The sequence below is a fragment of the Sus scrofa genome, chromosome 10, assembly GCF_054392235.1.
Source record: "Sus scrofa isolate SSC_HxYL_T2T_F1_AM1 chromosome 10, Sscrofa_HxYL_maternal_Yorkshire_Landrace_v2.0, whole genome shotgun sequence".
Classification (NCBI taxonomy): Eukaryota; Metazoa; Chordata; class Mammalia; order Artiodactyla; family Suidae; genus Sus; species Sus scrofa.
The window spans coordinates 15,042,956-15,060,002 of NC_139392.1; the positions used below are offsets into that span (position 1 = coordinate 15,042,956).

Here is a 17,047-nt window from a genome sequence, read left to right on the forward strand (position 1 = left end):
GATGAACTCAGTTTTTTGAGTAAGTCTATTTTGTCTGATAGTATAGCTACCTCTGCTCCCATGATTTCTATTTTTGCAGAATATGTTTTTCTATCCCTTCACATTGAGTCCATTTATTCCTTAGAAAAAGAGGACAAATTAATAAACATCTGTGTTCTTAGTATTGCCACTTGTGAAACATATATATTAGTCATGTTCAAATGAGTACCAAGGAGCAGGCCTTCTCTTATTATCCTGGCAGAAGAGAAGCTCCCATTTTTTCTTGCCTAGCCTTCTGCATTTGTATATGGGAGGGGCCGGAACTCATGGGCCTCATTCCCATTTGGTGATTTGCGAATTCATGGCAGGGGAATGACATGACAGGGAAATATGGGCAAGATCAGATTATCTTGGCTTCTTTCTGCTCTCCCAGCTTTCCAGGTGTCTTACGCATCACTAGGAGGGATGGTAATTTGTCATTACATAAATTAGCATAAGTATATTAGACATCCTAGAAAAGGGTTATCCCAAATGTCTTTACACTTCTTCATGTCCTAACTTGGTCCCACTTATTTCGTTTTTAGCAGTTACCTGACACAGAATCTTTCTCGTGCATGCCAAGAATGGTGCTAAGTTAAATGAGTGTGAGAGTATGCAGTGATTACAGATCTAAAATTTCTCTCCTGTGCAGTTCACTTATTTATTTAAAGGACAAATTGTAACTGGTGGTATTTCTACACTGACTGCAGACATAGAATTTCTCTGACATGTGATTTACCCATTTAGTTTAACATTTACAGCTGTGGATGAAGATTCTTCCACATTCATTTCATTTATAGTTTCACTTCTCCCAGGTGAGTCTACTGCCAAAGGTTTTGTTATAATATATAGTGACAAACATATGAATTCTATCAACTTTGAAGTAACTTTAATTGAGTGAAGTAATAAGGATGAATAAAGGCTCTTATAGATTGAATATAAACATAGTGTTCCTTCCTTAAGAGTGTTTATAGTTTGAAGCTCTGGGTGGTGATCCTTCCACATTTATTACCTTTATCGTGTGAGTTCTCTCGTGTTGTCTAAGGTTAAAATATTTACTGAAGGCTTTCCCACATATATAACATTTATATGGTTTCTCTCCAGTGTGAATTCTCTTATGCAATCTAAAGTTATAACTTCTATTGAAGGCTTTACCACATATATTGCATTCATACGGCTTCTCACCAGTGTGAGTTCTTTCATGTCGTCTAAGGACAGAAGAGTGATTGAAGGCTTTCCCACACAGCTGACATTCATACGGTTTTTCTCCAGTGTGAGTTCTCTCATGTCGCTTAAGGACAGAAGAATCAGTGAAGGCTTTCCAACATAGATGACATTCATATGGTTTCTCTCCAGTGTGAGTTCTCTCATGTCGTCTAAGAACAGATGATTCAGTGAAGGCTTTTCCACATACATGACATTCGTATGGCTTCTCCCCTGTATGAGTTCTCTCATGTTTTCTAAGGTGAGAACAGTGAGTGAAGGCTTTCCCACATAGATGACATTCATATGGTTTCTCTCCATTGTGAGTCCTCTCATGTTGTCTAAGGTAAGAAGTTTTACTGAATGTTTTACCACATAGATTGCACCCATAGGGTTTCTCTCCAAAGTGAGTTCTCTCGTGTTTTCTAAGGTCAGAACAATGAGCGAAGGCCTTCCCACATAGATGACATTCACTTGGTTTCTCTCTAGTGTGAATCATCTCATGTCGCCTAAGGTTATAACTTTTACTGAAAGCTTTCCCACACAGATGACATCCATATAATTTCTCTCCAGTGTGAATTCTCTCATGTTTTCTAAGGTCAGAACAATGAGTGAAGGATTTCCCACAAAGATGACATCCATGTGGTTTCACTCCAGTGTGAATCATCTCATGTCGTCTAAGGTTAGAACTTTTACCAAAGGCTTTTCTACATACATGACATTCAAATGTTTTCTCACCAGTTTGAGTACTGTGGTGTTCTCTCAGGGCAGGACTTTGAATAAACGTATTCCTATGTTGATGACGGTCATGGGATTTACTTCTAGCATGAATTTGCTTATGTAGATTAAAGGATGACAAGTAACTGATAGCTTTTCCAAAATCTTCACTGATACAGGGTTTCTTTCCCACTTGAGGTATCACATATTGAGTCAATGTTAAGATTTCAGTAAATTTTTCTCTGAAATCTTTGCATTGCACAGGATCCTCTTGAGTGTGAGATCTCTGCATTTTGAAAGGAAATGAGACTATTACAGGTTGGCTCACATTTATTCATTCCTTCATTCATTTCTCTACATATACATTCTAGAACAATCAATACTCTAGTTAAAACTGTTCCTATATTAAATTAAAAAATACCTTGAGGAGTTCCTGTCATGGCTCAGTGGAAACAAACCCAACTAGCATCCTTGAAGACACAGGTTTGATCCCTGGCCTTGCTCAGTGGGTTAAGGATTTGGCATTGCCATGAGCTGTGGTATAGGTTGCAGATGTGGCTCGGATCTGGCATTGCTGTGGCTGTGGTGTAGGGCAGTAGCTACACCTCCAATTCAACCTCTAGCCACAGAAACGCCATATGCAGCAGGTATGGCCCTAAAAAGACAAAACAAACAAACAAACAAAAAACACTTAAAAAATACCTTGAGACAAACAACAATGAAAACACAATCATACACAATCTATGGTATGCTGCAAAAGCAGTGCTTAGAGAGAAGTTCATAGCATACAGGTCTTCCAAAAAAAAAAAAAAAAAAAAAAGAAAGAAAAAAAGAAAAGAAAAATCTCAAATCAACAACCAATGTAATACCTAAAAGAATTTAAAAAAGAGAACAAATAAAAACTAGACCCAGCACCAGGAAGGGAATCATAAAGATCAGAGAGGAAATCAATACAAGAGATTAAAAAAATAGAAAAAAAATCAACAACAAATGCTAGAGAGGATGTGGAGGAAAGAGAACCCTCCCACAATGTTGGTGGGAATTTAAATTGGTAAAACCACTACATAAAACAGTATGGAAGTTCCTCAGAAAACTAAATATAGAACTACCATATGATCCAGCAATCCCACTCCTGGGCATATATCTGAACAAAATATTCATTCAAAAAGATACATGCATCTCTACATTCATTGCAGCACTATTCACAATAGCCAAGATATGGAAACAACCCAAATTTTCATTGATAGATGAATGAATTAAGATGTGGTACATATATACAATGGAATACTACTCAGCCTTAAAAAAAGAATGAAATGCCATTTGCTACTGGGGATTCTCACACTAAGTGAATCAAGTCAGAAAAAAAAGATAAATACAATATGATTATCACTTATATGTGGAATCTAAAATACAGCACGAGTGAACCTATCTACAGAACAGAAACAGATTCACAGACACAGAGAACAGACCCATGATTGACAAGGGGGAGAGAGTCTAGGGTTAATAGATGCAAACCATTTCATTTAGAATGGATAAGTAATGAGGTCCTACTATAGTAGCAGAGGGAACTATATCCAGTCTCTCAGGATAGACCATGATAGAAATTAATAATATATATAAGAAAGGGAATGTATATATATGCATGACTGGGTTATTTTGCTGTATAGCAGAAATTGGCACAACACTGTAAATCAACTATACTTTAATAAAAAATTCTAAAAAATATTTTTCCTATATTATTTATATAAATAAGGGGTATTATTCTCTTGCAAGCATAGAAATTTTATCTTTCATTGTATCGTTGCCAACTGCAGAAATATTTAATTTTAAAGACATTATTATGCTTTAATAATTAGGAATATAAACCATAATTACATAATTATCTGTTTATAAGACCTCAAGTTATACTTTTCACTACAGGTTAATGTTTCACCCCTAAAACCAAACTAAAATCTTCTGTGGCGTTCTCTTGTGGTACAGTGCGTTAAGGATCTGGCATTGTCACTGCAGCAGTCTGGGTTGCTATTGCAGCACAGGTTTAATTCCTGGCCTGAGAACTTCTGAATGCTGCAGGTGCAGCCAACACTCCCTCCACCCTGCCCCAAAATAAAACAAACAAACAAAAAAAAACTCCTGTGGGAGCCCGTGATCCTAACTTTAACAAATTCTAATTATTCAATTCCCAGGTCTTCATTTGGAAGAATAGGTTTATACCTGTGAAGCTTACCATTGCACAGATTAAAGATGTGTCCTTCTTGCAGATATGTTGCATGGATATCATTTCTTGTTTTTTCAGATCATCTTCTCTACCTGAAATGACTGTGGTATTAGGGGGATTAAAATGCTGAAGAGACTCGATGCTCGTCTGTATATATTTCGATTATTGACACATACATAGGAAACAATGTCAAATTGAGAAATACTTTAGGAGTCCTGTCATGGCTCTGTGGTTAATGAATCCGACTAGGAACCAAGAGGTTGTGGGTTTGATCCCTGGCCTTGCTCAGTGGGTTAAGGATCCGGCATTGCCATGAGCTATGGTGTAGGTCGCAGACATGGCTTAGATCTCGTGTTGCTGTGGCTCTGGCGTAGGCCAGTGGCTACAGCTCCAATTCGACCCCTAGCCTAGGAACTTCCATATGCTGCAGGTGCGGCCCTGGAAAAGGCAAAAAAAAAAAAAAAAAAACTTTAAAGAGAAGAAACACATTATAGGACTATAACAATTGTCATTTTTAGGACTGAAATATGAAACAAATAAAATGAAGATGTCAAGTTGGGGAGGACAAGAAAAGGTCTGATTCGTAGAACAGGACCAGGAAAATGGACTTTTTGTGAATGTTGATTAACGCCAGTGGTACATAAATTTCACTGTGCCTAAGGCCAAAGGCAATGGTAGAAAGACACTTGAATAGAAAATTGGTGTCTGTGATATTTGTTAGGGCCTATTCACTCACTGACCAGGCTCCTCCTCCTATTGAAGCACAGCTTCTTGGAGCTCACCTGGACTCTGGCCTTGCAGAAAACCTAACCCTTCTCTTGAAAGTTGCTCTTCTTGTTCCGCATGGGAAATCACATCTGATTTGTGGAGTTGATTGCCTGTTTGTAGGAGAAAGACATGTGGATTTTGAGTTCTTTGCTTATAACAGTACATGATCTTCAGTACAGAGCAGACTAATGAGGAAGAATACGATAACCTCTGAAGGTCAGCAGAGAGAGGAATAAATTGAAAACAACATTTATAGTCTTTGACCAGCAAAATGATAGCTCTCGAATTTGTCCCGGAAGACATTAAGGACCTACCACTGTTACTGCCCACGCTGAAGTTCAGACAGACTGTGGAATCCACAATAATTTCATTCACTGAGAAAACATAACTTTTCACAGCATTCTAACATTATATCCAAAAAGACTCCAATAAATACAACCTCCACGAGAAAAATCTAGGTTCTATGTGGAAAACAATAACAATATACATTATTTTAAAACCTGTGATCTGATCAAACCACAGTTCTTACCACAAAATAAATTTTTAAAAATCAATATATTTACTTATCCATACAAAATAGGTGAGTTCCCACCACTATTTGAGTGTTAAGAGATTGAATAGCAATAAAGACATGGAATTGTGTCAGGAAGATTACATAGTAGTGGGATTGACAAACTAAATTTTAGTAAAGAAAACTGCTATAGGGTACTTTGAGAGTTACAAAAGAATCAAGACAGTCTGGAGTGAGAATAGGAAAGCTTTTCGACATACTTTGTTTGTTTGTTTCTTTTTTGCTTTATAGGGCCGCACCTGTAGCATATGGAGGTTCTCAGGCTAGGGAGTCCAATTGGAGCTAAGCCACCGGCCTACACCCCAGCCACAGCAATGCAGGATATGAGCCGCATCTGGGACCTATACCACAGCTCACGGCAACGCTGGATCCTCAACCCCCTGAGCGAGACCAGGGATCGAACCTGCAACCTCATGGTGCCTAGTTGGATTCATTTCCACTGCGCCACAATGGGAACTCCTATTTGTTTGTTTGTTTGTTTTTAGGGCCGCACCCACGGGCACATGGAAGTTCCCAGGCTAGGGGTCAAACTGGAGCTACAACTGTCGGCCTACACCACAGCCACAGCAATGCCAGATCCTGAACCCACTGAGCAAGGCCGGGGATCAGACCTGCATCCTCATGGATACTAGTTGGATTCATTTCCACTGCACCAAAACAGGAACTCCCTCGACATACATGTTAAATGGATGAGCACACACAGAAATAGTAAGAGACTCACCAATTGAGACCAGATGACTAATATTCTCTAGCATCACATCTCTGAAGAGTTTTCTCTGGGATGAGTTCAATAGGGCCCACTCTTCTTGAGTAAAGTCTACAGCTACATCCTCGAAGGTCACTGATTCCTAAAACATTATGGACGTTGTTTCAGATAGGGTCATCTCTGTCAGGGGAGGATAGTATGGGTGACAAGCACTAAGGCAGTGGGGCTTGAGTGTGCAGAAATCTTAAACCGAACTTTGGGTCCAGTCACATCATTCTCAGTGTTGACATGGACAGTTGCCTTTCAGACACTCCTACGGAGACATACACATTCTAAATATATAAAGCTTCATTATAAAGAGATAACACACGAGGTTGGTATAATGTAATCTGGAGAGTTCCCAATACATTTCGAATTACAACTTCCAGACCATGATTATAAAGTTTCCACTTGAAAACTTATACCTGAAATAGTCTTCTCAACCAATTTCACAGAAATCTAAAAACTAATTATAAGGGATGAACTATCCATGACAGGCCACTTTTAAAGCATGACCATGGTTTTCTTTACCAACGAAATGGTTTAAAAACCTGTTCAGAGTTCTGAAATGTCTAAGTAGCTAATGTATAAAGTGCTAACTATCTAGCAAATATCTTTTTTTTTTCTTTTTGTCTTTTGTCTTTTTAGGGCTGCACCCGTGATATATGGAGGTTCCCAGGCTAGGGGTCGAATCAGAGCTGTAGCTGTTGACCTAGGCCACAGCCACAGCGATGCCAGATCCGAGCTATGTCTGCGATCTGCACCACAGCTCATGGCAACACCGGATCCTTAACCCACTGAGTGAGGCCAGGGATCAAACCCATGTCCTCATGGATACTAGTCGGGTTCACTACCACTGAGCCACAACAGGAACTCCTGCTAGCAAATATTTCTTAAACATAACTTCTAGGTTTATTATTCACGAAATGGCAGAGAATGCTGAAGAAACACAGAGAATTCAGCAGAACTGACTAGAATTCATACAGGTTTTGGGATGAGCACAGGTAGCCTTTCATCTCTACAAAACTGAGGTGTTCATTATAAAGGATAAATGATTCAGCAGCTCACAGGGCTCCAAGACCTCTGCACTGAAGGACAGTCTGTTCTTGACCCTTCCCAGAGTCTGCAGCTTTCCTTTCTCACTTATTCTGGGACCTCCAAATATCAGTTACTATTGCCCCATTTGTTCCTTCATCTTCTCTCTCTGCTCAAGTATACCTGAAGCCACTTGACCATTCTGGCCTCTTTTGTTAATCACAAATTTGCTCAGGGCTTAAAGTTTTACTCTACCACCTATAATCCTTCTCCTGAATCACAGCCCAAATGAAGAAGGTACTACCCCTGGGATATACTGTTTCCAATTATGAAACGTGAATAAGGGGAAATTGCAAAGAGGGGAAATTTATGACTTGGGACATGGGTAATAATGAGAATTTCAGTTTTCTCTTTTAGACTTTTTTTTTTTTTTTTTTTTTTTTGGTCTTTTTGTCTTTTTGCCACTTCTTGGGGCGCTCCCGCGGCATATGGAGGTTCCCAGGCTAGGGGTCCAATCGGAACTGTAGCCACTGGCCTACGCCAGAGCCACAGCAACGCGGGATCCGAGCCACGTCTGCAAACTACACCACAGCTCACGGCAGCGCCGGATCGTTAACCCACTGAGCAAGGGCAGGGACCGAACCCGCAACCTCATGGTTCCTGGTCGGATTCGTTAACCACTGCGCCACGACGGGAACTCCTTAGACGTTTTTTAAAAAGCACAAATATAGTCTATCAAAACTTTAAGGGGTTTAAAATTTGAAAAAGTAAGTGAAAGATTCCCCACTGCCTTCTCTGGGGTAACCATCCGTGGCTTTCCCGCAACACTAATCACCGCACCGCCAGCACCTGTAACACTGGACTGAGTAACCTCACCTGTGGAAACAGCTGCCTTTCTGTTGGGCTGTAATGTTTTGTTCCTTATTCATCTTTATTACCTGTATTCACCTCAATCCTAAGCCTATTACAGTTAATAAAATGGTTAATGAGTAATTTTTTTTTTAACTAACTAGGCGATGGGCTGGATGAGAAAAAAGAAAACCTTTCTCCTCTCTCCTGTGAGAACACCACGCCCACGGAGACTGGAACATCTTAGCGCAATGCTGGGAAGGCGATCACCATTTGATGAGTCCTTGACCCCACATGACAGCTCTGGAGTTCTAGGGAAATATAACTGAAGCTCAGATCCTTGAAAAGTGTTCTGAGTTCACTTGGAACATGTGTGCCAGCAGGAGAAATGTGCCCATATACTGGCAAGAGAGAGGCAATTTCAGGAGAGAGAGGAATTCCCTACTCACCTGTGATTCCATTGTAACCAGATCACCTGCCATCTTCTTCTGGGTTTTCACTCACGCACAGTCCAAGCAACAGGAGGCAAAGCTGAGGAAGAAGAAAAAAGCCATGAGAGCAGTTGTTCACAATCTCCACACTCACTGTCATGAAGCGCCAGTCCTTCAGCTTGAAGGAGCCTTCAGGACAAGCAAAACAAACGTGCAATGTGAGCTGAGAGCTCTCCTCCACCAGGATCCAAAGTAAGAGGCCTACGGCTATTGTTGCTGGTAAAGAAGAGACACCTTCAATCCAGAGAGCAGAATGTGAAAAACCATTGAGTTTTCTATGTTCTTTAACCCATCAAGTTCAGAAGTGTCCAATCCCCAATTCCAAAATACTGGGGTCCCTGGCTCGTGCCACACACGTTTCCACCTCTCATAACCACTGTGGAACTTCTCAGGTTTAACTATTCTGACTTGGGGCACTAGCAGTTTTTCCAACCCCATTCCAGCCCTCTAGTGCCTCAATCCACCCCTTCTCTGATCCAGGCTCCCTGGATACATTCATCCTGAATTATCGGTCTCTTCCAAATAGGATTCCCAGCAATATTGCTCCTGCGATACTGACTTTTATATTGTTTCTGCATGGATTTAGTTACATACTAAAAGAATTAACAATATATTTTATGAGTTCCCATTGTGGCTCAGTGGGTTAAGAACCAACCAGTATCTTTGAGGATGTGGTTTCAATCCCTGGCCCCTCAGTGAGTTAAGGTCTGGCATCGCTGCGAGCTGTGCTGTAGGTTGCAGATGCAGTTTGGATCTGGTGTTGCTGTGGCTGTGGTGTAGGCAAGCAGCTGCAGCTCTCATTCGACCCCCAGCCTGGGAACTTCCATATGCTACAGGTGTGGCCCTAAAAAAAAAAAAAAAAAAAAAAAAAAAAAAAAGGAAGATATTTTGTGATAGGGTTAATTAATTTAGGTACTTATTTTATTTGGAGAAATCAATGGCACCTGTCCTGCAAATTTATCTCTTAAAATCTGTCTCACAATATATCAGGGATATGTGGGTTACAGTATTATTATTATTTTTTTTTTCTTTTTGCCTTTTCTGGGGGCGCTCCCATGGCATATGGAGGTTCCCAGGCCAGGGGTCCAGTCGGAGCTGTTGCTGTTGGCCTACGCCAGAGCCACAGCAACGTGGGATCCAAGCCGCGTGGGATCTGACCGCGTCTGAGACCTACACCACAGCTCACGGCAATGCTAGATGCTTAACCCACTGAGCAAGGCCAGGGATCAAACCTGCAACCTCATGGTTCCTAGTCGGATTCGTTAACCACTGAGCCATGCCAGGAACTCCTGGGTTACAGTATTATTACATAGGGCAGTAGGATCAGAAATTATATAATCAAGAAATTTTAGGAGGAAATTTAGTTGCTCCATCTGATATTTTAGAAAAGTAGTAGCTGAAATCCCGCTCTTTATCAATCACCATTTAGCTGATACTTTCCCAAATTTCATTATTTTATTGTATGTGTGTATGTGTGTGTATAAAAGCATTTATAAATAGTAAATCCTTCCCTAAAACATTAATAGTAATTTAGTATATTTCATCAACAAAGGATAATAAAGAGTCATAAGCAGAAATATGTTTAACTCACCCATTTGTACCTGATGTCTAGGAAAGAAATCAATAAAGTTTTAGTAAATAGGACTATGTGCTTTGAAATTTACATACGTGTTTACTCCTCAAAATAATCATGACTATAGTTCATTTATCAATTTAATAACACAATCAGAGTTTCAGAAACTTTAGTAATCTGACAAAATTTCATGTATTCAATACTATGTGCATAAAAGCATATGGTAATAAATGAAACAGATAATTTGTTTTCCTCTGCTTTCCTTCGAAGCTAAAATTCCTTAAGAGGTTACACATCACCCTCTATTTCATCTGGAATAATACCTCTATCATTAATAATCAAAGAGCCCACCCTGTTTTTACAAACCATTCTTTTTGCTTTTTCAAAATACTATTATTCCCTATGCTTAAGTTTTGTGCATTGTTTTGTCCCAATTTCTAAATATCAGCCTCCAACACTCCTCATTTTATTTATTTTTATTTTTTTAAATGGCCCACACCCATGACATATGGAAGTTCTCGGGCCAAGGACTGATCTGAGCCACAGGTGCAACCTACATCAAATATATCTGGACACCCCACTATGTCTTGGTAGCTAATCAGTCTTCCCCATAAATACTTCAAACCTGACTTGGAACCTACACATTCTCACTTCTCCCCCTCACTTTCTTTCTTTTGGCCGTGCCTGCAGCCTGTCAAAGTTCTCAGGCCAGGGATCAAACTCACGCCACAGCAGCGACGGGAGCCACAGTACAACAATACCAGACCTTTAACTCACCGCACTAACCAAGAAACTCCTCCCCTTACTTTTTACAGATAAGCTATTTTTTCCTAAGTAGATGAATTATATGACGAATTACCTCAATTTAACATCATAAAATATACCAATATTCCTGGACTTAGAGCCTTTAGTTATTCCTCATCTCCTATTAAATTGAAGAGTCTTCTCTATTCCTGGCCAAGTCCAATGTCTCTAATTCAACCACTTTCTCTTCTGTTTTGTTGGGAACTTTACAGTATTCATTCAAAAGCATATCTCTTTTACCAGCAGCCTCTCCTTCCTGTCACGATGGATCCCCTCAATGTTTAAACCCATTAAATCGCCTCCATCTTGAAACTAAAGCCTTCTCTGAACTTGCTTCATCTCAAGCCCTTCTCTCCCTTCCTGCCTTCGCAATCAAACGTCATCAAAGACAAAGGTGCAGCTGCTGCAGGCTCTGCACATCCCACTCCCCACCTGACTTACAATATCATCTGCATAAATGAACCCAACGGGTGCACAAATCAGACTTTGACTTCAAACTCAGCAATACATGTAACAGACTTCTTTTCAGGAACATACCTGTTCCTGGGTTTCACTAACATCTCAGTCTACTGTCTTCAAAGTAATCTCGTCATTCCAACTCCTTACCATTTGCCAAGAACTTCTCCAACAGCATTGCTGGAAGATCTCCAGACTGCATCCCACTCCTTCAACCTTGTCTGTGTACACACACTGCCCAGGTATGCTCACGTATTTATTCAGATGCTTCAATTTCTTCCATTACTTTTTCTAAACTGAAAGTGACAAAACTCATGTCTGAATTCTAATTCTGAGTTTGCGTCTGTTTTTTTTTTTTAAACATACACTAGAAACGAAATATATCTCAGGACACTATCTTCCACTCTCCCAAATATTATTCCTTTTCTAGTCCCTGGTCTTTTCAGTGTCTCCACCAGACAGCCAAGAGGTGACATTTTATATGCTCTCATAGAGCATCACAAATACAATTTAGCACTGCTATGGTTTCTACGCTGTTCACTATCATCCTTCATTTCCACACAAATCGATAAACAATTTCTTACCCCATACTTATTTCCTTCAATCTGTTTGAATGTCAACTCCCCAGAGATTCTTTCACTGAATTCCTACCAATATGAACACTTCTCTCCCCAAAAGGCATTTACAAAAAAAAGCCCATCTATATCCTTACTGGTGAAAATGATCTCCTGTGCTCACCAGAGGGTCTCCAGTGCTCACCGGAGGGTCTCCAGTGCTCACCAGAACCCAAATAGATGGAAATCCAGTGCAGCCAAATACTTACTGAGGATGCTACCACAACATTCCAGAGTTCAGAGCTTCTTTCTCTTTCCAGGAAATGCATCCTTCTGATGGTGAACTCTCTCTTAATGCCGTTGACAACCTCATCAGTGTTGTAATCCAAAGGACAAATCTGATTAACAGGGGTCCCAATCAAGATAAAGCCATCAAGAAATGTCTTAGGGACATCCTTTCCTTGTCATTAGGTAAATCCTGTAGATGAAATTAAGAACAAATCATATCCTTTAATTCTGCTTCTCAAAGTCTCAAAAGCAAACTTCGTGCCTTTCCTCAGAGAATTCACTATTTTATGGATTTTGGTTGTTCTGGGCAGTACTAATATTCTACAGCAGATTACTCTTTATTTTTATTTGTAGGAGGATATGTAATCTACCAACATATCCCCAGGCTGTGGTCATAAATATGGCTCTATATAAACATAAATATTTGTCCTGAATAAATAGCTATCCAAGGAAAGTATCTTTCATTTTTACTACCAAGCATGAAAAAGGTCACCCAGTGTAGGTCTCTTCAAATTAGACACAGCTGATGTCCTAAAAATGCAAAAGCCAGAGTTCCTGTCCTGGCTCAATGGTTAATGAACCCGACTAGTATCCATGAGGATGTAGGTTCCATCCCTGGCCTCGCTCAGTGGATTAAGGATCCCGAATTGCTGTGGCTGTGGTGTAGACTGGTGGCTACAGCTCCGATTTGACCCCTAGCCTGGGAACCTCCAAATGCCTCGGGTGTGGCCAAAAAAAAAAGCAAAAGCCTGCAATTCTCAAAGTATTAAAGATTTCCAGAGTAAATTATCAGTTTCAGGACTAATTTCATTGTAAATAGAATGTTTCATTTTTAAAAGTTGTGGTAAAATACACACAACATTTACCATCTTAGCCATGTTTAAATGTCTAGTTCAGTGGTGTTAAATATTTATAATATTGTGCAACCTCATTGCCATTCATCTCCAAAACTCTCTTCATCTTGTAAAACTGAAACCATACCAATTAAACAGCTACTCTTCATTCCTTCCTCCTCCCAACCCCTGCAAACCATCAATCTACTTTCTGTCTCCAAATAGGATGTTTTTAAAACTGATGTTAAAAAGGAAATTAAACATTTAAAAATCTTAAGACATTTCTTTATAGAAGGATATACTGTTTCTGAAGGAAAATCAAGCAATGTATTTTCATGTTAGATATGGGCATTTGATTTCATGAGAAACACTTTGTAATTTTCTTTCTTTTCTTTTTTTGTCTTTTGTCTTTTTAGGGCCACACCTGCGGCATATGGAGGTTCACAGGCTAGGGGTCTAATCGGAGCTGTAGCCGCTGGCCTACACCACAGCCACAGCAATGCCGGCTCCTTAACCCACTGAGCGAGGCCAGAGATTCAATCTGCAACCTCATGGTTCCTAGTCGGATTTGTTTCTGCTGCTCCATGACAGGAACTCCTAATTTTCTTTTTTTAAAATTATATTCTCCTGACAGTAAAAAGGATTTAGTATGCATTACATTTATAATAAACTACATCAACTATTTGATTTTCACGCATCTCTTTTCACGGATCTCTGAATCAACATAAAATTTTAAGAATTTAAGACATTTAAGAAAGAATGAACTTCTTTGCAGAACAGATACTAACAGACTTTGAAACACGATTTCCAAAGGAGACAGTTCGGGTGGTGGGGGGATGCGCTGGGGTTGTGGGATGGAAATCCTATAAAACTGGAGTGTGATGATCACTGTATAACTATAAATGTAATAAATTCATTGAGCAATAAAAAAATAATAATCTTAAAAAATAAATAAATGAAAATTCATTCAGGATCAAAATAAGTAAATAAATAAATCTCTACCCCCCCCAAAAAATAATTCAAATTAAATAGTTGAAACAAACAATATTAAAAATTATATCAAGACTAAATGGAACATGATATTTTATAATATGAAATAGTTAATACCTTCTAAAGCAAAAAGAAAGCAAAGGCCATACAGGGAGGATTTTGGTTTCACTGCATCAATGTTATCAGACAAAAGAGTATATGTGTGTGTGTGTGTGTGTATAATTAAATTATAAAATACAGTATCTAAATGCACATCAAAAATTAGTAGAAAAATTCATTTTACATATAGAGGTCTATGAAGAATAAAATTTAAGTAATTAGTAATATGGAAATAAAAATAAAGAGTTGTCATTTTATCCAAATTCACAATTTTATATATATATATATGTAAATCTTAAATATATATATTTAAAATGAAGTCCTGGTTAAAGTATGGGGAAACCTCGGGAGTTGGTGATGGATGAGGATTTCTTTGCATTTGTGTGTATGTGTGTAGGCGGGATTGTGCCAGAATCTATTACATTATGAAATGTACCATCTCTTGGCCTAGCAATGCAACCTCAACTTACCCAAAGAGGAGGAATCTTCAAATATCTGCAGAGAAGCCAATTCTACAAATCCATGAACACTAAGGTCTCCCTGGGATAGATGTGCTGCGAATAATGTTAAAATTCTTTTACTGTGAGACATTTGGGTTGATTCTATTTTTAAACAATTATAGAACAAAATATACCCCATGATGTGGATGAAAGGCCACCTTAATTTGTCAATGGCTATGTTTCCAATGTGTCCCTTCTACCACATATCATTAATATTTTGAGGCCAAATACACCGATTCAAATCCATTGCACAATTAGGTAGACACCTTTCCCCTTACTGATATTCTCTTCGATGGTTTTTTTAGGTCCTCCTGACATTAATTCGGTACTGATGGGCGCAGTGTCCTTAATCTTGGTCTCCAGATCTGGTCCCTACGCAATCCATACTGGGACCATGGTGCCCAGTCCTTGTCTCTAATCAGTGTCTGGGCATGCAGCATTTCTCCCTTCATAAATTCCATGCCACTGGTTGACGGGGAGATGGGATAGGTCTGGAGACAGGAGAGGCCATGGGTAAGGAAATGTGTGAGGCAGGATATTTGAGAGTAAGATTTTAGCATGTCCTAAAAACGGCATTTCAGGAAGGAGAGGACAGAACAATCAACAGATAATCTATTTCCAGAAATAGATTTAGTCCTGACTTCTCATCTTCTTCCTCCTCTGAGTGTTTTTATCAGACAAGAAGTCACTCCTGAGTGTTGAGAATGTGCCCCGCAGGTCTTCAAATAACTCATCCCCTTGCTCGACACAACCCCACATGTAGGGAAATATCAACATTTGGAAAAAATGGTCCTTGGCGGTCTGCTGAGCTATCAAGGGACAGGGACAATGAACTCGAACATGGAGACCAACAGCTACGTCTCTCTGCCCTTCACTTCATACACCCTTCTTTCCTGTAAAGCTCACACATCACCCCCACAGATACGGCACTGAGAACTGGGGCGACCCTCCCTTTCACATCACGGTCCTCACCATGTCTTCTATCACCTGCTGAGCACAGGAGCACTAGGTGGAGACAGGCAGAGTCCTCCTTCCCTCCTACGCCTGAGCCTCCCAGGCTCTCTTCTACTCCTTAACATGCAAACCGCATTGCTCTCTCCTCCAAACTCCCTTCCCAGAGCCAAGTACCGCCTTCTTATTGGAGAAATCTTTGCTCTGTGCTTAGTTACAAAAGTCGTGGTCTCTCCCTACCAGCTGCCTTTTGACTGTGTGGGTGCATTTGGGGGCAGGCAGAGGCGGGGGCAGGCAGAGGCGTGAACAGGAGCAAGTAACTGCTACTGGCCTCACAGGCACGGGGTGGTCTGGAATGGATAGTGGCAAGGCCTGCCATTTCTCACCCCTGCCCCTAAAGATTCCAATCATATTTCATGCTCCTGAGCAAGGGCAAGTTCTTCTTCATGGTTTTAATCACATTTAATAAATGCATTTAACTTTTCTTTTCCATAATACATATTAAAATAAACATTTACACAAATATATTGAAAAAGTGTAACATTAAGAACACCTGGTTATCATGACTGGCAAAACTGCAAGTTAGACCTCTGACTTGTATTCATCATGAACAGATGAGATTTATTTGAAGAAAGTTCTAGAAGTATCCAGCCTATCCTTATTCGTAAAAAAACAAAACAAAACAAAAAAACCCAAAGGGTATTTGAAGAGATCATATACTCAGAAACTAGCTCACAGCCCAGTAAATTTTTTCAAATCACATACAGTAGTTCCCTAGTGGCTCAGCAGATTAAGGATCCTAGGTTTTCACTGCTGTGGTTATGGTTGCTGCTGTGGCACAGGTTCCATCTCTGGCCCGAGAACTTCCACATGCCATGGGTACAGTCAAAACACAAAAAAAAATTACATACAGAAGAAAGAATGCTGTTGAATATTAGACTACCGGATTAAACTACCTGGTTTTGACTGTTAAGACAAAAATCATCAGTGTCCCCACCAACTGCACATTGAAATAGTGTAAAACTTATTTACTAAGTGCTAAAGAATACTTTAAGTATACAACAGACAGGATAAGCACTGATGGCTCATGATCTGAATTTGACACGATACATTTAAAAAGGACAGAGTTCCCATTGTGGCTCAGCAGAAACAAATCTGACAAACAAATCCATGAGGACACAGGTTCAATCCCTGGCCTCGCTCAGTGGGTTAAGGATGTTGCCTTGATCTGTGGCGTAGGTCGCAGACACGGATGGGGTCTGGGGTTGCTGTGGCTGTGGTGTAGGCCAGCCGCTACAGCTCCGATGTGACCCTGGGAACCTCCATATGCCCGGGTGCGGCCCTACAACAACAACAATGACAACAACCAAAAAGGAAAGTAACT

General features: G+C 39.9%; 1 protein-coding gene across 22 annotated transcripts in view; it reads right to left on the bottom strand.

Moving 5' to 3' along the window:
- LOC100627222 (zinc finger protein 705F) overlaps positions 1–17,047 on the bottom strand; it is a 33,335-nt gene that overhangs the window by 15,338 nt on the left and 950 nt on the right. For 2 of the 22 annotated variants that reach the window (XM_005653770.4, XM_084979221.1), the window contains exons 2-9: positions 14,683–14,766; positions 12,272–12,480; positions 11,599–11,744; positions 8,574–8,655; positions 6,217–6,343; positions 4,939–5,034; positions 4,166–4,257; positions 664–2,227 (exon numbers count right to left, since the gene is read on the bottom strand). In XM_005653770.4, the coding sequence (XP_005653827.1) occupies positions 977–2,227; positions 4,166–4,257; positions 4,939–5,034; positions 6,217–6,343; positions 8,574–8,606 (1,599 nt within the window). In that variant the 5' untranslated portion in view covers positions 8,607–8,655; positions 11,599–11,744; positions 12,272–12,480; positions 14,683–14,766 and the 3' untranslated portion in view covers positions 664–976. Of the gene's footprint in view, positions 1–663; positions 2,248–2,359; positions 2,594–4,165; positions 4,258–4,938; positions 5,035–6,216; positions 6,344–8,573; positions 8,656–11,598; positions 11,745–12,271; positions 12,481–14,682; positions 14,767–17,047 lie in introns of those variants that run through there. The other 20 variants (XM_005653769.4, XM_005653771.4, XM_084979228.1 and 17 more) reach the window with 17 other exon arrangements.